This window comes from Crotalus tigris, unplaced genomic scaffold, assembly GCF_016545835.1.
Source record: "Crotalus tigris isolate CLP2741 ecotype Arizona unplaced genomic scaffold, ASM1654583v1 scf7180000019971.1508617, whole genome shotgun sequence".
In the NCBI taxonomy this organism is placed as follows: domain Eukaryota; kingdom Metazoa; phylum Chordata; class Lepidosauria; order Squamata; family Viperidae; genus Crotalus; species Crotalus tigris.
In genome coordinates this window covers 356310-384008 of record NW_024097800.1, presented here as the reverse complement: position 1 = coordinate 384008, position 27699 = coordinate 356310, and the positions used below count along the sequence as shown (strand labels likewise).

General features: G+C 35.1%; 2 protein-coding genes across 19 annotated transcripts in view; one reads left to right on the top strand and one right to left on the bottom strand.

Annotated features, from left to right (window-relative positions):
• Positions 1–25193, bottom strand: part of CEP290 (centrosomal protein 290) — a 71341-nt gene extending 46148 nt beyond the window's left edge. For 2 of the 8 annotated variants that reach the window (XM_039365172.1, XM_039365176.1), the window contains exons 1-19: positions 24701–25141; positions 19386–19506; positions 19223–19300; positions 14454–14523; positions 13723–13769; positions 12770–12913; positions 11888–11941; positions 11016–11168; positions 10011–10193; positions 9631–9720; positions 9420–9542; positions 8426–8549; positions 7721–7893; positions 5393–5555; positions 3572–3672; positions 3405–3492; positions 2702–2814; positions 992–1084; positions 637–721 (exon numbers count right to left, since the gene is read on the bottom strand). In XM_039365172.1, the coding sequence (XP_039221106.1) occupies positions 637–721; positions 992–1084; positions 2702–2814; positions 3405–3492; positions 3572–3672; positions 5393–5555; positions 7721–7893; positions 8426–8549; positions 9420–9542; positions 9631–9720; positions 10011–10193; positions 11016–11168; positions 11888–11941; positions 12770–12913; positions 13723–13769; positions 14454–14523; positions 19223–19300; positions 19386–19487 (1984 nt within the window). In that variant the 5' untranslated portion in view covers positions 19488–19506; positions 24701–25141. The other 6 variants (XM_039365179.1, XM_039365174.1, XM_039365178.1 and 3 more) reach the window with 6 other exon arrangements.
• A 28-nt stretch (positions 25194–25221) lies between these two features.
• TMTC3 (transmembrane O-mannosyltransferase targeting cadherins 3) overlaps positions 25222–27699 on the top strand; it is a 49022-nt gene continuing 46544 nt past the window's right edge. For 4 of the 11 annotated variants that reach the window (XM_039365189.1, XM_039365180.1, XM_039365184.1 and 1 more), the window contains exon 1: positions 25222–25354. The gene's annotated coding sequence lies outside the window, so the exon portion shown is untranslated. The other 7 variants (XM_039365192.1, XM_039365181.1, XM_039365187.1 and 4 more) reach the window with 4 other exon arrangements.

The following is a 27699-nucleotide window of genomic DNA, read 5'->3' as shown; positions in this document are numbered from 1 at the left end:
CCATCCTCTAGTTTATGCAAAGGTTTGCAAGATTTAAAACAGAGACCAAGTTTAATTTTGGTTGATCCGCTAACTGTTGCAGTTTACATGTAGTTACATTTCTTATGGGAACTATAAACCTTTAGATATTCTTTATTAAAATTACAGTTTCAACTTTCCTAGCTTTCAACTTTACCAATCAACAATTATTTTGACATTTATTTCTCTACTGACTGTAAGTGAACAAGCCTCAAATCTACTATGTGTACAATTAGAAAGCTATATTCATCTAATATTAAGGCAGAAGCTTGACTCCCTTTTAGCCATAATTCTATTATACTTTCAACATTAAAATTTGCAAGACATATTTGGAAAACATTTGAGAAGGAAGTAGAATCTTGACCCTTATTCATGCAGTTAACTTACTTTTTGGGATAACCTAGTTTATTGTTATTGAAAAAAGGAAAGTGGGTTATATATAACACTTTTAGATTGCCAATATTCACTTTTTGCCTGTTAAATGTCTCTATTAATATAATGAAAATATTGATCAATGTTACTCAGAAAACTGAGCAATTTTCTGTATGTATTTTTCATTTTAATGCATTTTTTTTACTTTAGACTAAAGCAATTTAAAAAATTAAAAATGCAGCTTACAATTGGATTTCAATTTCATTATTACAATCCTGTTTTGTTCCAAATTTTTTTCTCGTTCATTTAATTCTTTGGCAAGGTAGTCATTCTGTCAACAAAAATGATATAAGCATAAAAAACAGAATTCCATTTTAAAAAGCTGAATTAGTTAATAAACTAAGAAGTTAAAGAATCACAGTTAAAACATATGTCATACATTTTCAACAATGTATATGATACAGTATGTTTGAATATACGGTTGACAATCGAATGCTACAGGCAAGGCAGTAATTACAGTCACAAAATATGAAATAATTTAATACTTATCATGCTACAAAACACAAAGATTTTTTATATTATATTTGGAACCTTGAACTACCTCAAATTTCTGGCTCCTGCATCTGTCAAGCTCTAGCTCTGCATTTTTATTCAGTGTGTTCTTGGCAAACAAGTCTCTTAATATCTGCTCATTCTGAAGAATAAGTAATAATTAGTGCATCATTATCTATGTTTTAGCATCAAAAAGCTTTAATATTACCTATGTCTTGTCAACCTGTGGTTACCTATCTAGTAATTACTAAAGAGTTTCTAGACCAGACATATCAAACTCGCAATGTCACATGACATCGCGCGATGTATCGGAACTTTTTCCCCACTGCCGGCAATAGGGTGGGCACGGTTTCCTCGTGACGTGTCCAGCCCACGGGTCAGAAGTTTAACCCCCCTGTTCTAGATGATCAAGTTATTAAGCTCCTTAATTGTAGGGCACAAGCAAGGAACAAAGAATTAGAGATTTGGCCACAAACTATTAAAAATAAAGATAGAAACACCTTACCCCTTTTGTATTAATGAAATTATGAAGGCAGGACCTATTTGAATCTCTTTTTCTCAAAATGTTTATACAATAGACTAAGATAAGTCTTGCTGGATAAATCTAACAGACTGTCCTATCTACAGATAGATTATGTTATACATTCCCCTTTCTTTCTTAGCACAATCTTATTACAGCGTCATTATAATTCTGCTATGCAAATAGGGAAATGCTCATCTCTCCAGTTAATGCCACTCAGGCAATGACAATTTATTCAAATAAATATTATGATCTAGCCATAATTATGATAAGTACTATGAGGTAGTAACCTAAAAATATATGAGGAAGGTGTCTCACCTCTGACCTAAGGAACATTATTTCACTCCTCAGCTGTCTTATGAGATTTTCAACTCGATCTATCTGATATGCCTTCAATGATTGATCACAATCAAATTCTCCTTCCAAGAGCTCTACCGGCCACGATTCTGAAAAATATAGGTCTTTGCCGGTGTCTTGCAAATCTGTTCTCAAATCCATCAATTTTACTTCAGAATTGTCTTTCTCATTTTTTAACAGGATTTCCTGCACTATATAGGATGACATAGGCTTCCTGAACAGAGAAGAATCCAAGAATAGTTTCTGTACAGAGCACAACGGCATTTGGGCTTGACAAGAAGCTTCCATTTTCTTCATCTCCCTTTCCTCTCTTTGTATATGCTTTTTATCATCCTTTTCAGTTCTTTCCAGCACAGAAAATGAAACTGAACAATCTATGCTGTTCAAATTCTTATTGCTGACTGAACATAAAGCTGTCCCTAGAATTTCTGTGGATGTTTGCTCTAGTGAATTGTAAAGCTCATCTACTGTAAAAGCCTTAGAACTATCACTGTTATCTTCCACTTGTACCTGTGGAGCAAGTTGAGAATGAAAAAAGAAACCTTTTTCACTTTTTCAGATAGACTTGGAAAAACTCAGTTTAATTCCACAGATCTTTCAGAAAATCAAATAATTATTTTATCCTAAAGTATGCTTTCTTTTCTTTTATTTATATATATGTATGTATGTATGTATGCATGCATGCATGTATGTATATATGTAGAAGTGTATTCTCAAAATGAATAATGCTTAATATTCTACTCAGCCACATAAGGAAATAACAAAGTATTACACATTATGAAACAGTTTTTAAAATATATTTTCTTGTATAGAGTATAGTTTTTTTCAAAGTTGTATACTTTCAGAAATTCAGTCAAAATGGAAGTTCAAAAGAATGACTACCTTTGTTTTAAGTTTATCGAAGTTAGATGTACTCATTAACTCAGGTCTCTCTCTTTTCATCTTCAAATCTTCAGTAAAATTATCAATCAGCTGTAGATCATCTGCATCCAGTCCTACTTGGAACAAATTTTTCAGACAAAATTAACTTAGGGAGGATCTGAGAAGTAAAAGTTAAGAAATAGACTTTACCAAAGAAAGTATAAAAAATCCTCAATGTTTGGATGTCTTAGATTGGCAGGAGATGTCAACAATGTATAAAAGATAGCAGTTCAAACTTTTATCCCACTATGTAAAAGAAGTGAAGAATCTCATAAAGCAGAAACAGGAACTATCAACACTGATTAACCTGATGTAGATTACAGAACAACTACTTAAATAAAAAGACATTTAGTAACAGATCAGACACAGTACTAAAGTTTAGCAAATTCTTTTCTATATAGTTTAATGGAAAATACTATGTTCGCAATGAAAGACTACATCATACTTGTAACATGTTCAATAAAACTAAGAATTTGTTTCTTTTTTATTAAATTTGTATGCCACCCTCTTGCTATACAAAGTGATTCTGAGTGATTTTGTTATTTAGAATTATTTAGTCTGACTCCTGTATTGGAAAATATTATTTGATTGAGCAGGAATGATAGAAAAACCAATTATTAATCTCATCACTAAATTATTTTTTAAAAAATAAGTACCAGCTTACCTAAAGTTGCAGCTCTTCTCCCTTTCTCCTGAGCCAATTTACGGATTTGTTGTTTCAAGGTAACTCTTTCTTCTTCTAATCTTTCAATCTGCATTGAATTTAAATGGCATTATTTCTCTTTGTACTTTAATTTTTATGAAAAGCATTAAGTGAAAAATATTACTTGCCTCTTTCAGTAAGACTTGATTTTCAGCCTTGTACTGCTGTTGTTTTAATGCTTTGCTCTTTTTCAGTTCAGTTAAATCAATCATTGTTTTTGGATCGAGCCCTAAAATGCAACAGAGCATTCATTAGGGATTATTTGTAGATTTGATTATGAAATTGCTGGACTGGATGATATGGCAAGATGCACTGAGAGAGAGTATCTCTTCCCACATAGGAACTTGTTGACACTTTTCATTTTTTCTTAGTTAAGTATCTATACTGAGCAAAAGCCTCAGCCATTGTATTCATTTTCTTTGTCCTTCGATATTCATTTCTAAATTCAGTTATGTTGAAAATGCAGATTTTTACTAAACCTGGCAAAAACAGACCACCCTTTCATCATAGTAGCAGCATTGGGCTAGTTCTTTTAGACTTAACCATTTATTATTAGGTTATTGGTTTTGTCTGATTTTGATACAGCACTGATGATGTTACTTAGTTTGCATAACAAAACATCTGCAAGAAAACCACCAAGCTCAGCAGACAGCACCTACAGTTAAAATTTGAGCTAATTATTCTCTCGGTATTTATGTGTATTTATTTTCTATGCAATAAAGGAAAATAATCTTAATTCTTAATATGTATGTGGATATCTGTGTACATACATATGTGTGTGTGTATATGTGTGTACATACATATGTGTATACCTGCACACACACAAACATATACTGGAGTAGAATATAATCTGGATTCCCAGGGTAGCAAGTGACAGCAAAGTTTAGATATTTGTTGAGAGAAAGAGGGTCAAGATAGTTCCTCCCTAGAAGTTCTGAGAATATATCTTTAATGATGTAAGTAATTATTTATTTTGACAAGATTTCTATCCATAGGTAAGGAATAAAGGAAACTGCTTAGAAGCAACTCCATGTGTCTTTCTTGGTTTTGGGAGCCATACACTCAGACACACACACACACACACACACACACACACACACACACATAAACACACACATAAAGTAGAACACCCATGACTTGGGTCTTTTTCAGAGATATTTCCTTACCCTAACAGAGAAACAGTGTGACTACAGATGGGGGAAAAATCAGTAGAACGGGAGCAACATTTGACTTCTGCTGGCTTCCCTATTGACTTTCCTTGTAGGAAGCTGGAGGCAACTTTGGAAAGATGATCACATGACCTTGGCTAACCATTGATTCAAAAGTGATTGTCCTATGATTCACTGTTTTATCCAACTGAACATTTTAAACAGATATTATATATATAAATATATATGTATGTATGTGTGTGTGTGTACATATATAGAATACACATACATGTGTATTTATAGACACATACATAGACACGTTTGTGTATACACACATACAGTGAAGTAAATTTAGACAAATCCAACTGACCTACTTGGCATAGTGCTCCTTAATATTAATAACAATATGTAAACTTAATAAAATGAAAATAAAGACCAAAATCCAAAGGAAAAAAATCCCTCCATATGGTTAAAAAATTCCTCACTTTTCATTCCACTCCCAATTCCTACCATGCTGCAGATGCATCCACAATGGGTTATTTGATAACACTGCCAATGTTAGTAAAAGTGTTATCTGTTAAGCACCTTTTCAATGCCCTTAAAATCCAGACCAAAATATAAAATTGCTTTAATCTCTCTACAAACAAGCAGAAGACACGTTGCCCAAATTCGCATATGAAGAAAGTATCGGTTCAATACCTCAAGATAGCTTTAAAAACTCTGGAGAAAACAAGATAATCAAAACATGCTAAATATATTATTTAAATATCAAGTTATCTAATAAATCTGATGTGCTCATACCTAGCTGTTCCCGAAGATCTTCATTTTCATCAAGAAGATCATTGATTTTAAATTCAAGTTTATTAACTTCTTTAATTAATGATTCAATTTCACTATTTCTTATTTTGAGTTGCTTTTTTAAACCTTTTATTTCAGCAACAGCATCTTCTAGGCCATATATTCCCTTGGAAAAGAACAGATTAGAAAATAGTTTAATATTATCAATTGAATATCAAGAAATACATATAAAACATATAATAAAATATCTGGGAAACTGGAATTATGACCTTAAGTCCATTAATTATCTTCCAAAATCAGTTTCAGCATATTCTTCAACCAGCAAATAAAATTTGGAAGGCGATATAAAGAGAAAAGTTCCAGGACAAAGATTCTTCCTTTACCTGCTTATTTGCATTTATTAAATGCAAACTTAACAAGTTAAAAACAGATGTACAGTGGGGCAAAAAAGTATTTAGTCAGCCACCAGTTGTGCAAGTTCTCCCACTTAAAAAGATGAGAGAGGCCTGTAATTGTCATCATAGGTAGACCTCAACTATGAGAGACAAAATGAGAAAACAAATCCAGACAATCACATTGTCTGATTTGGAAAGAATTTATTTGCAAATTATGGTGGAAAATAAGTATTTGGTCAATATCAAAAGTTCATCTCAATACTTTGTTATATATCCTTTGTTGGCAATGACAGAGGTCAAACGTTTTCTGTAAGTCTTCACAAGGTTGGCACACACTGTTGCTGGTATGTTGGCCCATTCCTCCATGCAGATCTCCTCTAGAGCAGTGATGTTTTGGGGGTGTCGCTGGGCAACACGGACTTTCAACTCCCTCCAAAGGTTTTCTATGGGGTTGAGATCTGGAGACTGGCTAGGCCACTCCAGGACCTTGAAGTGCTTCTTACGGAGTGCTACTCCTTCATTGCCCGGGCGGTGTGTTTGGGATCATTGTCATGCTGAAAGACCCAGCCACGTTTCATCTTCAATGCCCTTGCTGATGGAAGGTTTGCACTCAAAATCTCACGATACATGGCCCCATTCATTCTTTCCTGTACACAGATCAGTCGTCCTGGTCTCTTTGCAGAGAAACAGCCCCAAAAGATGATTTTGCCACCCCCATGCTTCACAGTAGGTATGGTGTTCTTTGGATGCAATTCAGCATTCTCTCCTCCAAACACGACGAGTTGTGTTTCTACCAAACAGTTCTACTTTGGTTTCATCTGACCATAGGACATTCTCCCAATCCTCTTCTGGATCATCCAAATGCTCTCTAGCAAACTTCAGACGGGCCCGGACATGTACTGGCTTAAGCAGGGGGACACGTCTGGCACTGCAGGATCTGAGTCCCTGGCGGCATAGTGTGATACTGATCGTTGCCTTTGCTCTCTGCAGGTCATTCACTAGGTCCCCCCGTGTGGTTCTGGGATTTTTGCTCACCGTTCTTGTGATCATGTTGACTCATAGGGTGAGATCTTGCGTGGAGCCCCAGATCGAGGGAGATTATCAGTAGTCTTGTATGTCTTCCATTTTCTAATTATTGCTCCCACAGTTGATTTCTTCACACCAAGCTGCTTGCCTATTGCAGATTCAGTCTTCCCAGCCTGATGCAGGTCTACAATTTTGTTTCTGGTGTCCTTCGACAGCTCTTTGGTCTTCACTATAGTGGAGTTTGGAGTGTGACTGTTTGAGGTTGTGGACAGGTGTCTTTTATATTGATAACAAGTTCAAACAGGTGCCATTAATACAGGTAATGAGTGGAGGACAGAGGAGCCTCTTAAAGAAGAAGTTACAGATCTGTGAGAGCCAGAAATCTTGCTTGTTTGTAGGTGACCAAATACTTATTTTCCACCATAATTTGCAAATAAATTCTTTCCAAATCAGATAATGTGATTGTCTGGATTTGTTTTCTCATATTGTCTCTCATATGAGGTCTATCTATGATGACAATTACAGGCCTCTCTCATCTTTTTAAGTGGGAGAACTTGCACAATTGGTGACTGACTAAATACTTTTTTGCCCCACTGTAGATGTAGTATGTGCATAACTGTAAGAGAAAGGATGGTATGCAAGCTGTAACTGCATGAATAGTATAATGAAATGACTGAATTGATTAGCATGTGCAAGAATAACAGATAAACAATGGGTGCAGTAAATAGAAAAAAGAATAGCATAAGAAAAGTATGTTCTTGAATTTGTTTCTGGCCCAATACATCCCCAGCTCCTGTCCCCTCAATTGCTGTTATATACCTCCCCTTACTGGGGAGGGAACACCTCTCTCAGCTTTAAGAAAATTGACTGCTTCTGCCTGGAAGATATTCTCTCTGATCAAAAGACATACAGTTTCATAATCTTTCACTCGCTTCAGAGTTTCAATAAGTTCTTTGTCCTTTTCTCTTGCATCTGCTTCTGCAAGTTCTGCTGTCCTTTCAGTTTCCTTGATTTTTTCTTCCAGCATCTGTAATTTTCCTCGCATTTCTCCAATACGATCTTGATGAGTAACTGATAGCTCGCCTGAAATAAAAATATAAATGTCTAATTAGTCAATATTCCTATAGAATTGAATGGTGAAACATATATACAATATGTGACATTAAAAATATAAATATAGTAGAAAATTAACAATCGGTAAATTCTTTAAAAAGAATCAGCTTCCCTTCCACTATAACATTTTAATCCAAGGGAGTCAGGGACATAAATTCCAGGCTTACAAATGTAATAAAGAAGCAACAACTTCTGAAAAACTTTATTGATACATGGCCAATAAAGCCTTTGAATGGAAAGTTGAAAAAATATATATTTGTTCATGAAATAAGAGAATGAGTAAATTATCTTGAAATACGTTCCTAAATGCATTATTAAGTATATACTCTGAAAAAAATTATCCTCCCTTCTGAACAAACAAATTCAAAATCCCACCTAATATTACTCATAGCTAAGTGTCAGCACATGAACTGATTACCAATGTGCCTTCTTGACTAGCAATTACGGCTATAATCAAACCCTGGTTGTAAATTCAATCAATAATTTTATTCCAAATATTTACTTTTATCTTTCTGGAGTTCTCTTTTCAGGTCCTCGATGATCAATACATTTTTCTCCATCTCCTTTGTATACTGTTCAATCTGTTCAGTGAGCAATTTGATCTGACGGTCTCTTTCTTGCACACCCTAAAAAGTAGTTTTGTATTTAATAAATAACACATGTAACATGCTCTTAAAGTACACCAAAATGGTCAACAGAAAGACAAAAGTACTTACAATACAGAGTTCAGATATTGTCTAGAAGGATAAGCAAAGGGAGCAAAAAATAAAGCAGAGAAATAAAAATAAAATATACAGCTTACAACTTCATGACAATGTCTGCTAAATTAATCACAGCTAAATGGTATCTCTCATTTCATTTTCTTCTAAATAGACATGAGGTACATATATTTCAGCTTATCATAAATTCGGGGTAAACTAATGCATTACTTGTACATGATGACTACCATGAGCCCTCCTATAGACAATAGACTGCTACAGGGAGAATTTTATGTGTGGAAAAGCTGGTATGAGATTGAAAGGGAGAGGACAAGAGTTGGGAACATATCATTGGAAGAGAGGGACAAGCAAATAATAATTGAGGCCATGCAATTAAACTGCTTCCCCTACTTCTCCTTACTCAAAAAGGAACTATGCAATGCCTCACTTCTCCTATTCCATCCCTTCTCAAAAGTTTAAAATGTACTGTATTAAGGAAGCAATTAACTTCCAAAACATATAATGACTTCCCTATCAAATATTTTTATTGTCTTCAGCTTCACCTTCAAATGATCTATGTTAACAGATTTTAAAGCTCATATAGCACATTTTATGGAAAAAAATTATTAAAAGATAATGAATTTAGTGCTAAAATATTCGAAATCCTGCATAGATAAATCTAGCTCTCTAAAATAAGTTTCTACGATATGGCCATACAAAAGTGGGTTGTGATGATAATTACTGCATTATATTTTCTAATAATGTGAATATTTATTTCACACACAAATGTGTGGATACCTGCTGGAGGGCAAGAATATTGCTCTTGTCAGCATCCATCTGGGCCATTTTCAGCTTCTCTTTCAGAGTCAACAACATTTCCTGATATTCAATTATTTCATCATCTTTGGAAGCCAAAATTCTCTACAAGGTAAAAGGAGACAAAAAGAATCTTAATTATGACAAAACAAAACAAATTGCTAAAATACAGTTAATATTAATTGCAAAATACCTTCCAGTCCTCCACTTTTTCATTTACAGCTGCCATAAGAGGGTCATCTTCTTCATTCTTTGCTTTAAGTTGCTCTGTCAACTCATGCACCTGCATATTACCATCGAGATACAATTCATAATATAAGCTATTGACAGACTAATTATCAATGGGAATTTTGCAGTACACATACTTGGAATCTAGTTGCTTTCTTACAATTTATATGTAAAATATACTGATATCTTTTTCAATGGATAAGGCCATGGGCAAATGTATTGTAAATGAAACTTCAAATTTGGTACTATTTAGCACTCTTAAAATCAACATTACTCATTTGATCCTTTGTATTCTAATTTTAATACTTTGTGTATTTGCTTCTAGGTATACAAGGTGCCTCATACCTGTAACCTAAATTGCTCCTTTTCCTTTCTTAGCTGGTCCATAGCAATATCAGACTGTTGCACCATAAATTTCATTTTATTGTATTCATCAGTCATATTCTCCATTTCTTGCACAGATTCTTCTAAATTCTTCCTCATTTCCTGGCTCTGTGCTTCCAACTTTTCATTAGCTTCTGTCAAATTCTACAAATGTAAAACAGACATATTTCCATGAAATGTATGCTTTGGTATAAGAAGCAATTCTTAAATTGATCAAGTTATATTAAATTGTCCTCTAAGAAAGTCTAAAAGATAATAATAACAACTTTGATCATCAGCACAGTTCTTAAATGCAGGGACATCCAACCATAAAACTAAAAATTACAATTAGTTCATGAAACAAAATATGGGTTTTGGCATGTTTTGGGCACCTAAAAAAATATATTCTCACTAGCGTGATGGGCTGACATGCTATGCTCTAATTAACAACCAAGCCCTTCATTTTATATTAAACTTTCTTCTGAGTTTCCCTATATAGGACAAACCTCCACTAGTTTAATTTTGATTGTACTAAATTGGCAAGACTTTCCCTACTAGATTTGATCATGATTTATGCTACTGACTTCCCTGAAGATATTTACACCCCTTTATTCCCCTTACAGATATTTCAGTACTCTTTATTTTAAAAATATGGTAATTCATATATATGTATACAAACACACACATTCACAATCTAAATCTCTGTCTCTCCAATTTGAACTACAAAATGTCTTTTTCTAAAATTAACATCTGCATGGAATACAATTTTTATATGTTTGTGAATAATATATTAGTTGCCAGTCATTAGCTTACTATCCTGAACACCAGAAAAACATGCCAAATCTTTTGATATTATATAAAATACCTTGTTCTTATTCTTAGACAAAAAACAATAGAACCCAAAATAAACCAATAAGGTCTGCACTCCTTTAAATTAAGAGTCAGGTTTGATTATTTTGTTCTACTGAGCAACACTTTGAAATTTACCTGAATTTCATCTAGGTATTGAACAAGCTCAAAATTCTTTTTTGATAACTGTGACCTGTAATCTGATTCTTCTCCTCTTCTTGAGAGAAGTGTTTCCTTTTGTGTTTCTAATTGTCTCTGATAGTCAATTACATCCTGACGAAACTGCTCATTCTGCAAAAAAACCCAGAGAATTAAAATACAAAACTGCTTAAGATATTACTACTTTCTGAAATCAAAAAATATGCTACTGGTAGTAGATCTAAGGGAACTAGAAGTAATAAACCAGACATGCTTCATTTCATTGGATATATTCAAGTGGAGGCTAAATGGCCACCCAAAATACTTTAATTTATATTGATGCACCAAGTATGGCCAGGGGCTTGATAGCCTAATTGTCCCTTTCACCTTTAAAGAATCTAATTTTAAAATTCAGTTACTGAAAACAAGCTAATACACTGAACACACTAATTAGCACTAATCCTCACCTTTTTCTTCATTCTTGTTTTCTTAAATAAATAAGAGCAGAACAAGAAAAAAGAGGGAAATTTAAAAGATCAAACATAGCAGGCAGAATAGAAAAGAGAAAAATATAAAGAAAGAAGTAATACACATTATCTTACCATGCAAGCACATTAATAACATAACATTATACGCCTTTATAATGAAGAAAATCCATAAATTGAAGCAGAAATTATCTAGATTGAAAGAATAATCCTGTCATTGCAGAATATTTTATATGACTGAATTAAACTAAATTAAAGGGCCTGTCTTCTAAGAAATTAGAAATCTTTAGGTTAAGCATACATAGCACAAATAAGGAAAGATGGAAATAAGGAAGGCACCAGGAATTAAAAAAAATATTTTGAGTCAAATTATATTGGCATACCAACCTCTCTTCTTAATTTGCTGTTTTCATTTTCTGTTTCTGCATTTCGAAGAGTAAGCTAGAATGACAAATTGGTTAGCTGAAACTATATAGTATGATCCTAATATAATACATGTCTCTTTTTTTTAGGAATATTAGCATTGTTCACATTTGCAAAACCTATATATATAAAAATCATTAACTGAAAATAAAAACCCCTCTATTTCAATCCAAAAGGTTGTTTAACCAGTCTACTAAAACTATAATGCTGTATTTTCTCAGAAGCACACAGTAGCAGAAGTGATTATGTCTTCAAAATTCACCAATTCCAACATTTAGTGCAGTCAATCTGCAATCTTATGTAGGGAATAAACTCTATTTAGTTCCACAGACACACAAATATAGTTACTGCTTCTTATTTATACATAATGCACTAAAAATATTAACTTGTTAAAGTAGACATAGGAACTATTGAAACTAGTAAATTTGAGAGCATCTCTTTCAGTTCACTATGCATATTAGATTGTTTCTTATAATTTTACGATTTTGAAACACTTCCAGTGCTTCATTTAAAAAAAACCCACTGTATTTATAATCAGATGTATTTTTCAAATCAGAAGTATAGATAATATTCAGTATTGCCAATAAGAGAAAGAATTTCAGATAAAAATCTTTTATTCAGTTATCTGTAAATTTATTTGACTCAATTGGCCCTTCTTCTATGTAGATATTACACAGCTTTAGTTTTCCTGAGTTTATAGTATCTATCACTATGTTGATATAAATTTACATTATTTTCTTTTTAAAAATCTTATATTGTTAGCTCTTTTTCAATTTCTATTGCTATTCTCAACATTAATTTGTTCATAACAAGTTTTTAATCTTTGTAGAGATTAATATAATTTACCTGCTCATTAGCTTTCTTCTCTTTCTCTAGGTCCTTTTCCATGTCTGCTAATTCTCTGTCTTTTTGTGATAACTGTTTTTCCAATTGGCGAATTTCATCACGCAGAAATCGAGTATCACGGCTTCCAGTGGATCGCTGCGCTATCTTAGCAAATATTAAAATAAAACTAGTTATATATATTTAATTATATTAGGGAAAATAAAAAGTACATATTCTAAACAATATAAAACTCATGGAAACTTTTTGAAATATAGTAAATTTGCAACTGAACAATGTCAGATCAGATTTAGCTATTTACTCTAAGGGGACCATCTATCTTGGGATCTAAATTAAATTTATATTGAAAAATAACTAGTAAATATCAGATATTGAAATAATTCATTATTTCTACTGCAGCACAAATCAAATTCCAAACTATTAATATTTACTTTATGATTCAACATATTCTCTGCAAGTATACTTTTCATTATATTTAAAAAATGTTCCAAAGTCTGATTTCTCAATTAATAATTAATTCAAGAAAGTTTTCTAAAATATGTAATAGGATCCTATTTTTTTATATTGTCCATATATGACCTATGATTTCAAATAATGAGAATTCTTTCAAGATAATACTTTATTTCAAAAGGCTATAAATTATTTATCAGATACATTTTATTTATTTTAATTTAAAAAGTGGTGTGTTTTTTTTTAGAAAGTAGTAATGTTTTAAGTAATTTTGTAACCAGCTCAGAGATTTTTAAATATTGGGCAAATTAAATAATTGCAGGATTTAAAATTACCAGTTGTAAAATGTGAAACCCAAGCCTCACAACATGCTGTAGCCCTAGAAGATTCAATGCCATACAGATTAGACAGATTAATAATAAGATTCATAAAGCTATTAAAAGCTGATATTTTAACTCACTCAAAAGTAATATTCAATCTTTACATTAGTTGAAATTTAAACATACCTCTAATTCTTTTTCTAGCTTCATCACCTTAGTTTTTAATTGATTTTCTGTTTGCATAAAAAAAGACAAAGTTATCAAAATATAATGAGCAAAACACTGAAATGAGACCTAGAATAAAACTGATCACATTCTTTAGTAGCATCAAAAACAGCGCCTCCTTTGAATAAAATTTAATTGTAAATTATATCTACATATAATATAAATTATATTATATGTAGGGGTACCATGTTTCATAATTGAACCTTGCATATTCCATTTTTAATATTTATCTATTCTTTCAAAGAATTAAAAATGAGTGAACTCAATTGACCATTAACATTTCTCAATTTATTTTAAAGAAACTTTTTCCTCATTTTATAAACTGAAAATTCAATTCACTTTAAGTTGAAATTATGTGATGCTTTGGGCCCAGCTTTAGAAGTTGAACATCATTAGTCATCATCAAATGTATGTTTCCAATGTTTCCTTATTTGACTGAGAATAACACAATAAATGAAACAGTTATATTTCTGTTGAAACTAATTGTAATAAGGAATCGTACCAGGAAAGATCCAACTGAGTAAAAGGTAACGTTTTAAAACTAACAGCAAAGTAAAAGCAAAACAATGAACCCTAGAAGATTGAATTCTGAATTCTTTATGGAACTGGAAATTCCACTCTATTGATGCTTCTGTATTTTTCTCCCAAAAGTGTGAAGATGTTTACATATTATGTATCTATAGAAATGTTACCAAATTTAGCTTGCTCTTCTCCAGCTTTCTCAACTTCTTCTAGAGCCAGTTCTACTTCTTGATTTTTCATCTATTAGAAAAAATGCAAAAAATATTAGTAATTGCTGGAAACAAAATAAAATCACATGGATCAAAACATAATGTTGTTTAAAAGAAGATATAGTTTATTACAGATAAACCCCTAATATCAACCATGAGACATTTTAGTCTCATGATACAAGTTATAAACATACCAAAAATCTAAGAATAAGCTTTATGTAATTATACCCTTCCAGAAGGGTATACAAGTTAAAAAAAAAACCCTCAGAGGTATTTTTATTAATCCAAAACAACTACAACTCTATATTTATTATGGAAAAGTGTGTTTGTCCCATTTTTATCCAACTACTAGATTTACCCCTACAAAATGACTGTACATGAATTGGCAAAGGCAAATGTTGTTGTTTTTTCTCATCGCTTCTCAGGAAATCTTTCTTCTTAGGTCACTTGCCTTCTTCACTACTTCTAGCCTCATAATTGCTTTTATATTACAGTATTTAAATATTTAACAAACCATGCTCATTTCTATTAATATTTGTGGGTTTACTTTCTAAAGTGCTACGGGACTATTGATATACATCTGTAAATATTTTAGAGGTTCCAAGAATATTATAAACACAAACAGAACACGTTCCAATGCTTACTTATGGAATTATAGTGCAAGAGGGAAGAGGCTATTCAACTAGCATGTCCAGGCAACTGAGGGATAACATAAGCTTTCAGAGGGAACCACAGGTTATTCCCAAAGCTCTGGTATATAGTTCAATGGAGCCCTTATTCACAGCTTGTAATGAAGGACTCAGACTGGATCGTGCCAATGTGGATTCTCTATTTATGGATTCCACAATCTCCGTACCCGTTTACAGGGAAGCATTAGGAGATAAAATGATGCAAGGGGTGCCAAGAAGAGTAAATCTAAAAAGGGACAAGTGATAATCTTTATTAGGACTTTCCTTGTTATTGTGTCTGCAGATAACCCACCTGTCATGGTTCCGATAGATGAAATCCATTAAAGAACTTCAAGGCAAGAATTCTTCCTTAAAGAACATTTATTCAGGAAACAAAATATCGGCACTACATAGTTGAACCCAAAACTAGACTCCCTTCCCCCAGATACAAAGTAACAAGTTACAAGTCCCACCCCCACGAAGCAGTCATAAATCACATTCTCCCATTAGCCCGGAGCGCGGGCTCATTCCCCAGCTCCTCAGCCCACCAAAATGTTATCGGTTTGTGTCCTTTTTTTTTTAAACAAATTTTATTGTTTTTTCCATTTTACAAACAAGTGCTTAAACAGCGTGGTGGCAGGGCAATCAATTGTCCACAAAACAAAGTCATACTCATAAAGTTCAGATTAAGTCATTAAAAACCTCCTCTCTTTTCCCTCTAATGACATATTCAAATTGATATATTTCAATACAACTAAATCAATCATAACAATCCTCAATAATCTTTCATCTAAATAAATCTACAAATCCAGATCCTGTGTTAAGTTTGACTATTTCACTTGCTATGTTCCATATTTCTAATCTAAATACCTAGTTAACACTTCGGGTTAACCTTTTCCCTTAACATATTCAATAAACATTTATTAATATCATTTCTTCTTTTTTCTTATTCCTCTTCCATTACAAAATGACTATCAGTTCTAATAAGAAAAGAAAATATTAGTTCAAATCAGAAAGGAAAAAGAAGAGCAAAGAAAAAAAACAAAAAAAGAAAAGAGAAAAAATATCTTTCTTTCTATTATTTTTTATAATCTAACAATCAATCCCTCAATATCTATATCAAATTTCTTTAACGTCCTCCCAAAGTTACTATATCCAAAACATATTAATACATAAACAAAACAACTTATTAAGTTCAAACCTTTAATTAATTTTTATTCAATCTGATCTCTTAACTGTCTTAAGCCATAAATCAATCCATATCTAGTAAGCCTTTTAAACCCATTACATAAAACCTTGTCACATTCTTAAATCTTATTCTAGCTTTCCTTTTATGCCATAACAAGGCCTGTATATCGATGAACAAGTCACTCTTTATGCCTTGTAGTATCCTTTGAATCAAACAGAGATGTCTTGTTTTCCATTTTAGAGACCTAGCTCCTTTGTAAGTAATCCCTTGTTGTTTTGAGAAGTCAAATCTCCACATTTGAAACTGTTGAATAGCTGGCTCAATTGTGTCCAACTTTGTAGATGATAATTGTTTATCCAAGCTACCATAGCTCAGTTCGTTGGGCTTGTCTGTCCATTTCAGTTGGTTTTAAGGTTGTTAAGTGGTTTAATTGCAATCCTTTTTAGTTCCTCGGAGATCTCATCAGCATGCATATGAAATAGGATGGAATCTTCTTTACCTTTAGTTAATCCCGCTTCTGTTGTTTTTTTGATCTATAAAGTGCTCAGTTAAGGTCTGAGAGTCAATTTGTAGATTCAAAGCAGAACTTCTGTTTTTTATTTCCATAGTAAATTCTTTTATTTGTGAACGTATTTCATCAGTAGCTTCGTAAAGTTTTTCCAGTATAAATTTATAGTCAAGTTGAACCAAGGGTTGCTCCATTTTAAAAATAATTAGAAACAGTCTGTATCATTTAGTAGAGGCTATGTTCAGAAAACATTTAATCAATGTCCACCCCCACCAGTACAGCTGTTAATTTTCTTTGTATTTTTCCTTTTATGGTAATCTGAAAGTCAAGGTCAGTCTGATCATCAGAATAAAAGAGAAAGTTGCAATTTTCACTTTTTCCACAAGGTGTCCTCAGTACAATGTAAAATCTTTTCCCACAGACCAGGAATCTCATAAACAAGATCAGGAAACACAGAGAAAAAAGGAGAATTCAAGTCCAATAGCAGATTCAATATTAAAAAGTTTTCCAAGACCCCAAAGTGAAGAAAAAAAAATAAAAATAGAGAAAAAAGTCACTTTAAATTAATTCAATCCATAAGCTTCTTTTTCCCACACTCACCAACGCCGCCTTCTCAGACCAGGGAAATGATTTCAAAAGTGCTTTTTACAGGCACAAAAAAAAAAAGGAGAACCAAGAGAGGAAAGGGAAAAAGTCTCACTCGGCTCAGCCACGGTGGTTCCTGTGCTTAGATGTTCTGATTTCTGGTTACAGCGGCAAGATGAACGGCCATTTTACTGGCCGTTCTTTCCACTGTCAGCCCAAAGGAGCAATCTCGGTCCTTGAAAGAATCTGCCACTCTCTCAAGGACGATGAGGACCTCCTCACCGATAGCCGCCCCTCCAAGGAGGCTTTTCGACCTGGTTAAGGGTCTACTGACAGCGGAGAATCAGCTGGTGAGGAGAGCAGTCTTCTCGCGCAGCTGCAAGCACTGTGATCCGGAACCGGAAATCGGTTTGTGTCTTTGACTTCCTATGGAGCTGCATTGTTATTATGGCTAGCTGAGCTCAAGCATTCACCCCATCCCCCCTTCAACACCTAATTTCTAAACAGAAGAAAAAGCATGTTAAAAGCAAAGTAAAAATGGCTGCAATTTCTATCAGTTGTCAGAGCAGGAACATCCAATGTTACAGCGTTGACATCATCAGTGGCCTTGTTTCACATAACCAGTCTTTTCTGGTAAATAAGAGTCTGGAGTGCCCCTGAAAGGCCTCTGTGAGGGCTATTCAAAGAATCTGTTGGATAAAGTTATTTGGATTTGTTCTAAGCTGGACTCCTGTTGGGCAGGTCCTATGGAAATAAGTGCACAATCTTGCTCCATTGTGTGGGATGACTTTCAGGTCCTAAGGAAATGCACAAGGTCCTTGAAGCTGTGAGTTGTGCATCATGCTCCTCCTGGCTAGTTAAGGTTTTTGGAAGATGGCATATAGTTGGATATAAATAGAAGTTAACATCTGTTTACAAGAAGGGATGAGTTTGCCTGCCTTAAAAGAAGCAACAGGCTACCCGCTTCTCAAAAAACCATGCTTGGATCTGACAGGGTTGAACAAATTTCAATCTCCAACTTTAAAATTTTAAGGGAAAATTGTTGAAAGGCTAGGCACTCGGTTTCAAAGGATTATTAAAGAAAAGCAGATTATCAGGACTCTTTTCAGTCTGGATGTAGACCAGGTTATAGCACAGATATAGCGTTTACCTCCACCTGGAAGCTTCAACTACTCCAGGATGCAGTGGCACATATAGTTCTGGGCACTCTGAGGTCTGTCTGTGTTAGATTACTGGGAAATGAGTTTATATTGATTGCCAGTTTCTTTCCAGGTGCAATTCAAAGCACTAGTTATCACAATTAAAGGCCTGAATGGCACAGAGCCAAATTATCTATATTCTACAAGATTATTTCTTCCTGTGGATATATATCCATCCCACCACATCAGATAAGGTGGGTACATTCCAGTCCTCTTTACTAAACAATATAATCTGGTGTGCCTTCTTTGCAGCAACCACCTATGCTATAGAACAGCCTTTCCCCTGAGATCTGGAAGGCCCCTACCCTGTTAGTTTTCTGGAGGGCCATGAAGACTTAACTCTTCCCTCAAAAGCTGGATGGGGATAGGAGTTGAGCACAACATATGTGTAATTTAGTACAGGATTACTGGGATATCTTGATGGCATACAATGTATTTTTGTGGGAGTATTTTTCATGTATTCATAATGGTTTGATCATTGCTAGACACTTAGGATTATATTGAATATAAGTAAATAAAGTATTATAATAAATGTTTATAAAAATGTTATTTAGAAATCTTAATGATATATCAGTACTGACCTTCATTAATGATTGAGAAATTTTAAAAAGTTGAATTAAATGTGCAGGAGTCTCATCTTTCAAAGCATTACCATCAACCTAAAATATATAAAATATAAATATTTGAGAAGTACATATTAAATACTTTTAATTACTGACATACTGAATATATCATGCAAAGTACCTTGGCCACAGTCTCAAACAAACTATCTGCTAGTTCCTCCTGATGAGGCAAAGCATCAGGATCTACTCTCATAATTTTCTTCCATTCCAAAATAGGTGCCATCCTGAATATTCATTTACTTCTGAAAAAAATTAATCACATTGAAAAGGTTTCATTACATTTATCAGAATTATTCAGTATAGCATTTATAGTATTTTTATTAGTAAGCTATTACATCTAACAACAGTACTTTCCCCATTAACAATAATTCTATGAGGCAGGTTTAGACTGAGTGGCTATTGGTCCACAGGCATTCACTAAGCTTCCATTAACCAAGAATGGAATAGAACTTCATCTTGCCTTTCTTAATCGAACCCCTTAACTACCACATTGATTCTCAAATGAAGTGTTACTAAATACAAGGAGTTAAATATTTTAAGACTAAAAGCCAACATTTTTATTTATGCACCCAAAATATTTTTATTTCCATTTACAGGTCCTCAACATGCTCACTTAGGAATACCATAAGTTGAGATGGGGGCAACTGTAAAAATTAATAAGAAAATTTGAAAATGATCCAATTTTAGTTTTTGTATGTATTCTATTTCTTGGACTTGATAATATGTTAAGGGGTTCCCTTACCATTTCCTTGTTTTAACTGTATTTAATCTTCGTATTAATAAAATATTTGATTACCATAAAGTTTGGGGCAGATTGTGAATAAATGCAAGCGATAACTACAATATCTGAAATACTATTTCAGAACAATTATCCTTGATGTTTTGGAATTCTCTAATTGGGAAGACCACAGATTCAAAAATCCCTTTGCACAAATTAGTTCTATATGTCTGTACCTATTAAAGCATCTATAACTAGGTTTACCAATCTTGTTTCTATCTAAACTGATAGACATAATAGCAGTATTCCAGACATAATAGGTTGTTCACCAAAGCACCAGAGGGAAGGACGAGAAACAATAGTTGGAAACTGCTCAAAGAAAGAAGCAACCTGGAATTAAGGAGAAACTTCCTGACAATGAGGACAATCAACCAGTGGAACAGCTTACCCCCAGAAATCGTGGGCACTCCATCACTGGAGATTTTTAAGAAAAGACTAGACCAGTGGTTCTCAACCTTTTTAATGCCGTGACCCCCAACCGGTCGTAAGTCGAGGACTACCCAATCGGTCGTAAGTCGAGGTCTTTCCCTGCCCGGGAGCACCGCGCATGCGTGGTGCCGTCCCCTGCGCCGGCCGAGGCATAGCTGGCAAGCAGCAGAGACGGAGCAGGCCGACCACCGGCTGGGCCACCAGCTGGCCCAGCCCAAGGGAGGTAAGGCAGCTGCTGGAAAAGGGGAAAAAAATGGCGGACACCCTTGCTTGGCGACCCCCGTGAAATGGTCGATCGACCCCAAATGGGGTCATGACCCATAGGTTGAGAACCGCTGGACTAGACAATCACCTGTCCGAGATGGTGTAGGTTCTCCTGCTTGAGCAGGGGGCTGGACTGGAAAACCTCCAGGGTCCCTTCCAGCTCTATTCTATTCTATTCTATTCTATTCTATTCTATTCTATTCTATTCTATTCTAAACTAGTACTATTAAATTCAATTAGATTATTTCTAAGAATGTGCATAATATTATAACCATATAGAACATTTTCAGAGTTTTGTGACATGCTTAAACCTGTCAACCTTGCAGTGTAAGGCTTTGAAATTTCAGTGTCATTTTGAGATGTACAACAAATGTTAATGTAATATGTTAAATTTAAATATAAATCAAATCAAATTTAGTTCATATCTTAAGCGCTCTACTGCTTTTTGCAGTATAGACAGCAGTGCACTGCTCAACAAGCAATTGTAACCCTGAGGACAGGAAACTTTCTATAGCTCTAAGTCATCAAGCTTTTGGCTTATTCTATTCAACTCCTCCCTCCCACTTTCTTTTGTTTTCATTTTTTCTTCATATCAGTAAGCATTTTATAACTGAAAGAATCAGTGAATAAATGAATGAATGAGTAATGAATAGACTCCTCTCACATCAAGCAGCTTTTCTTTTCTACAAAGTTTTACAATGTGTGGAATCTGTTGATAGGTTTTTTTTAATATAGTTTATTGATTTTTTACAATAACTATCTTTAGTAAACTGTGTGTTGTCTGGGTTCATATATTTAAAAACAATAATTAATTTCTATAGTTCCATAATCAATATATTAGTTGTCAATATTAAGTGAATATAATTTTTAATACTTTCCATACAAGATTGGATATAAACATTTTTCTTGTGTTTGTACCAATAACAATAACATCCACATGCAACATCTTTTCTCAACGGCTTATGTTTCAACTATATTTGTAAAAGTAATCTTATTAAGTCACTATGAGTCCTGTTTTCAAGATTTTTATTTAAGCTTAATTTCCCCTCAGTATTCAGACCATTCTTATCAGTCATAATTTTCTCAAAATTAATTACCTTTAAATATCCAAACTTTTCATTCTCATACACCATCCTAATATTTTTACATCTCATATATTATAAAAAATATTATGCTACTTATATATCTTATCCCTCTTACTGCAAGGGCCCTTTATATTCAACATTTATCTATTATTTTAACCATATTCAAGCAAGTGTTTGATCATATAGTACTCTATCTGGTGAATTGAGTCTCTTGAATCTAACTCTAGCCTTCCGCTTTTGCCATGTAACTTTCCATGTCCATATGTTCCGCTTGCCAGAGGATTCTTCCTGTATTTTTATGAATATTGTTGGGAATAGGAAAGACAAGTTAAGTAGAATGTATGTTTTGTGTCTTCCAAATTCTAATGATTCTCCTGGCAGCTGTATAATCCATTTTGTTAGATCTTCTTTCTTATCCTTAAGTTTGTTTTGAAGTTCTGAAAGATAAAATATCTTTTCCATTTTCATTGTTATGGCAAAATTTTGCAGATTTTCTTTTGTTTGTATTAAGCTGTGGTTCTCTTCATTTGTAGTTTCCCCATTTGGGTCACTTTCCTCTGGTTTATGTTCTGTTATTTGATTTGTTCGTTCATTCTTTATTGTCGTTTTCTGAGTTTTGTAATTTTAAGTTTAGGTTGGAAATGTGCTCATTTATATCATCAAAGTTGTTTTTAATCTCATCATGGTTTGAAACAATTGTCATTTGAATCGGTCACAGCATTACATACATTTCCTCCTGGAAAGTATTTGCCTTGTCTTGGAGTATTGCTCCTGCAGATCCCTGATGTTCCAGGCTGGGGCCTTCAGAAGGGAATGTTAGGTGTGGTTTCCTGTCACTTTTAGTTAAGTATGCAACATCCATTTTGTCTCCCCCCTCCTGATAGTCTTTCACCAATACTATAGTCTCTGTAACCCTGGTGACACCAAGGTAAAGGAGACTGTGCTACGAGATCTCCTTTTTGCTGATGACTGTGCCCTTAATGCAGGATCAAAGCAAGAAATGCAAACTAGCATGGACAAATTCGCAGCCGCTTGTGACAACTTTGGCCTCCTCATCAACATGAAGGAAACTGAAGTGATGTACCAGCCAGTTCCAAAAGCCCAATATCAAGAGCCTACCATCACAGTAAAGAGACAAAAGCTGCAAGCAGTGGACCAATTTACGTATCTTGGTAGTACTCTCTGCCGTGCAGTGACAATTGACAACGAGGTCAACTGTAGAATTGCCAAAGCAAGTTCTGCATTTGGCAGATTGCGGACTAACGTGTGGGACTGCCGTGGAATAAGCCTTGCTACTAAGCTTAAAGTTTACCAGGCAGCAGTGCTAACTACCCTGATGTATGCTAGTGAGACCTAGACAGTGTACAGGAGGCACGTTAGGCAACTGAACTACTTCCACATGACTTGCCTTCATAGGATTCTGAGGATCCGGTGGCAGGATAAGATACCAGACACAGATGTCCTCTCCAGAGCAGGCCTATCATCAGTTTACACTCGGTTGATGAAAGCCCAGATGCGCTGGGCAGGCCATGTTGTAAGGATGCCATATCATCGCATCCCTAAACAGCTCTTCTATGGTGAGCTGTCTCAAGGAAAATGATCGCATGGGGGACAAAAGAAGCGATACAAAGACACGCTGAAAGCCTCTCTCAAGTCCCTGGATATTAACACCAACTCTTGGGAACTTCTGGCACATGATCAACCAACATGGAGCACCTTGGTGTACCAGGGTTGCCAGACATATGAACACAGAAGGACAATCTTGGCATAAGAGAAACGAGCACTCTGCAAAGCCAGAGCTGTAAATGCTGAAGTAACAGTGTCTACATTTCTTTGTTCAGTATGTGGCAGAACATTCCGTGCTAACATCGGTCTTATCAGCCACCTACGGACACATCGTTGATGGCCCATAATCCACAAGATGTCAAGGTCCTCATTGAAATCGATGGACGAACAACATTATAGTCTCTGTAATTAGCTTTGTCAAATCAACCAATCTTAAAATCCAAACAACAAAATCTTATATAGTTCTTATCTTTATATATGGTTTTTGTAATCCAATGTGTTTCCAATTGTCAAAGCAACATTAAAAGCAGTGTTTTATAGCAGTTTTTCTGTCCAGGGGTCTTACAATTATCAACCAGTCAAAATTGCAATCAATATTGTTTCTTTGCAGGCATTTTTTATAAACAATGGAGAAGCTAAAAGAATTTTTTCCCCATGTTATTTTATTTGCTGTTTCTTCACATGGCTTCTATAATACCTTTTCTTCACAAATTGAAAATGTTTTAATGTTTTGGAACGTAATGGTCCATTTTCTCCAAGATACCATTTTTTCTCCTTTTTCATCAAATAATGTGCAAGAAGGAAAACATGAGATCAGGAGAGATTTGGTCTATTCTGCCCATCCAATGCTTCTCTCTCCCATGAACTTGGCTGGGCCTTAAGGGAGGGGGCTCGAAACTTTTCGCTGCTTTAAGATTATGTATGCTACAGGAGAGAGGGAGAGAGTCTATTATGCCGAAAGCATTGTGGATTAGTAGCCATTCCGCCAGAGGCAGAATACACGTAGGCCTTTCACACGTATGTGGACCACACCAGAGGACTGGACGGCCTAAACGGCACGTTAGCCACATAAAAACCACCCTATCTCGCTCGCCAAGGACTGTTCCTCCCGGAAAGAGAGGTTTAAATATCTCAAAAGATCAGAAAGGCTCAGTCAGAAACCGGAGGGTGCCTGGCATAATCCCAGCATCAACTCGGTCTTCCCTCAACCCCGACTAGAAGCGGAATCAGTCCCCGTATCTCCTCAAGCCTCTCCACGGTCCCTGAGCCGCCCCTTGTGCTGACTCGCTTACTTTCCACCGCCTATCCTCCCACCTTTCAGCCTCTTTCCTTTGTCTTCCCTCGCTGACATCCGTAGTCGTTTAAGGTGGGGACGACCGCTGCTAGGCAACGTGATCAAACAACCCTCGCCTACATTCACAAGAGGCCGGATACGCTTCCACTGGCACGAGCGCCCGGTCAAAACTCCCGCGGGACTACAATGCCCAGAGGGCAGTCCGCCAAGAAAACTCTGAGTCCCAAAATGCTTTGCTCGACGAACCGTTTACAAACGCTCCGAGTCGGACAGCACTATCTAGCACGGGTAGAAAATGAATGCCAGGCAATAAAGAGACCCGCGCTCCTTAGGGAACGGAGTTAACGGACCCTCGCACAAACGGGAAAGGAAAAGGCATGGACAGCTCAATACTAAGGAGCGAAGTATTTCCGTTTCCAGGGAAAGCGTCGTACGAAAGACTACACGCCCCAGTCAGCCCCACACCGACCTGGAGACAATCTCTTTGCGATATCCGCCGCTTGGAACGCTGGGAAGAGGGAGGTGGGGGAGTGGCCGAAAGCCTCCTTGTCGAGCGTTCCACAGGGAACAGAGAATGAATGCTTGCGCATGCGTAATTGAGGAGGGAGTCTCCAGTTGTTAATTCGTTCTGATTTGGGGGTCTTATGGCGAGTTAAGTCTGAAGCTGCTGCGGAGTAAGTCATGGCGGGGAAAGGGGTTCATCCGCGGCAATCCCAAGTAGAGGGTCCTGCGGAGTGAAACGTGGGGACAGAGTCTATGAGGATCTTTAGGGAAGCTGGGTAACTTACGCGCGTGCTGATCTTCCGTGCAAAGGTAATGGGAAAAGAAAAAGAACGCGGAGAAGGAAAACACCAGAACTTGTCCGTCAAATGTGAAGTTTACGCCCGAAAGGGATGATTTTGTTTGATCTTTTGTAGGTTGCGTTCGGTTTCTCTTTAAGGTGAACACATCCCCTCGTTTACCTGTTATTAATTTCCAAAAAGGCTAGCAGGCGTCACACGTAAAGACCTGAATTGGGTACTGTAATGGTATCTTTGTGGGCTTTGCAGAATCTATAGATATATTCTACTTAAGTGTTACTTAGCTGCATAATTCATATGGGCCCAACTTCATATATTGTACAATGCAGTACTGTTAGTGTTCACTTTGAAGGGCCAAATGCTTGATTAAAGCACTACTGAAATTGATCTGCCTGCTTCATTTATAGCTTATTTCTTTGGCAAAAGTATGACACTTGCTAGGTTGGAACATGCTGTCTTTGCAAACTTTGTGTATCACTTATATTTTGTAATGATTGTGTGTACTTGTCATAGTATATTAATCAGAATTATTTACCCAATTTAAAAGAGTATGAAGTCTGCTAGTGACTGAGTGATTTGGAAGTGGGATGAAGAAATACTTCTACCTGCATTAATTACTTAATGGCTAGGCAGTTGAGTATCCTGAAGTGGTAGTTTATAAGCAAAATTTAACTCTTGAATACAATTTAGATTTCAGTGGCATGTGTATTTTACAGTATTCATATTGGCATGAATCTGATATGTTTATGTGAAAGTTATTCTGGCTACTGGGTTTCTTTTCCCACACACACACATTTTGTCTATCTTGGGCTCCTTATTTCATTCAGATATATTGGACTTCATTGTTCTATCTTCCTACATTTTCAAACAGAGTTCAACTTTTTTTGTAACATTGTTCTCTTTATTCATATTTATTCACTTGTTAGCTTCTTTATAAGCCTGGAAAATATAAGAGCTGTAGTTATTAAGGCCTCAGCAAATGATTGGACCTGGCTGATTTTGCTCTTAACTCAAAAAAGCCTCTAAAGAGATTGAGGTCTGATTTGTATCTAAGTGGGAGACTCAGGAATGTAGGCTAGACTGGGAAAATGGGGGGGGGGGGGAATCCCCAAAGAAACTTATGACTAACCATTTTTTAACTGGTGCCAAGTGAGCTACCTGGAAATATCCATGAAATAATTAGAGATAAAGTTCAACAGAAAAGAATTTGGGGGCTTTAGTTCAATGTAGAGAGCCAGTTTGGGCTAATGATTAAGTACCAGGCTAGAAACCAGGACAATATCAACTCTAATTCTACTTTAGAGGTGAAGCCAACTGTTTGAACTTTCAGCTAGTCATTCTCTCTCCAGGAAGAAGGCAAACTTCCAAAAATATTGCCAAGAAAATTGTAGGGACTTGTACAGGCAATCACCACCAACACTGACTTAAAGGTACAAAATCAAAACAAAACCAAAAACTGATACAGTATATAGTCAGGATAAGAAGGTTGCCTATGAAATCCTAGGAAAGGTCTGCCTGAAATACTAGAAATTTTTTTTTTTGCCAGCATCAACAATATTAGTTAGTAGTTGAACCAAATGCTTGATTCTATATAAAACAGCATCAGTGCTTTATATAAATATTCTGGATACATCAGCCATTCAAGTTCTGTCCTAAATGCCAGTAAGCAAATTACAGCTGCCCCATGAGTACATTTTTTAACAATCAGGCTGATGAGTACATAGCTAATTAACTGCATATGTAAAATGTTGAAGCAATTAATGCAATTTAGAACACCTAGCAGTCAGTACAAAAATAGTATATTTCTCAATTCCAGTACCATAGAGTTGATTGCCTTCAGGGCAGGGTACTTTATAGCTGTATAGAATATTCAAGATACAGTTCAATTACTTTTGGTCTGTTCTACAGGAACCCAAAGGCTTTCATCTTTTCATTTTTTTTTCATTTGAAAAAAAATAGCTTTACATGCCACATTAAAGATGTTTTGAAATATATTAAAAAAAATTTAAAGGAGAAATAAAAAGACAAATCATGGATATCTTCTTGGAACAAGTATTGTAGTCTGGCATGAATACACATCATACTGCCAGACTCCCCGCCCCATCTGATTTTATTGTTTACTCTAAAAAGAAAGTAATGTTTGGAGTCCAAAAGTTTATCAATGTAATCTTATGCAAATTATTCTTGACCCATAGAAATTCTAAAAAATAGAAATATAG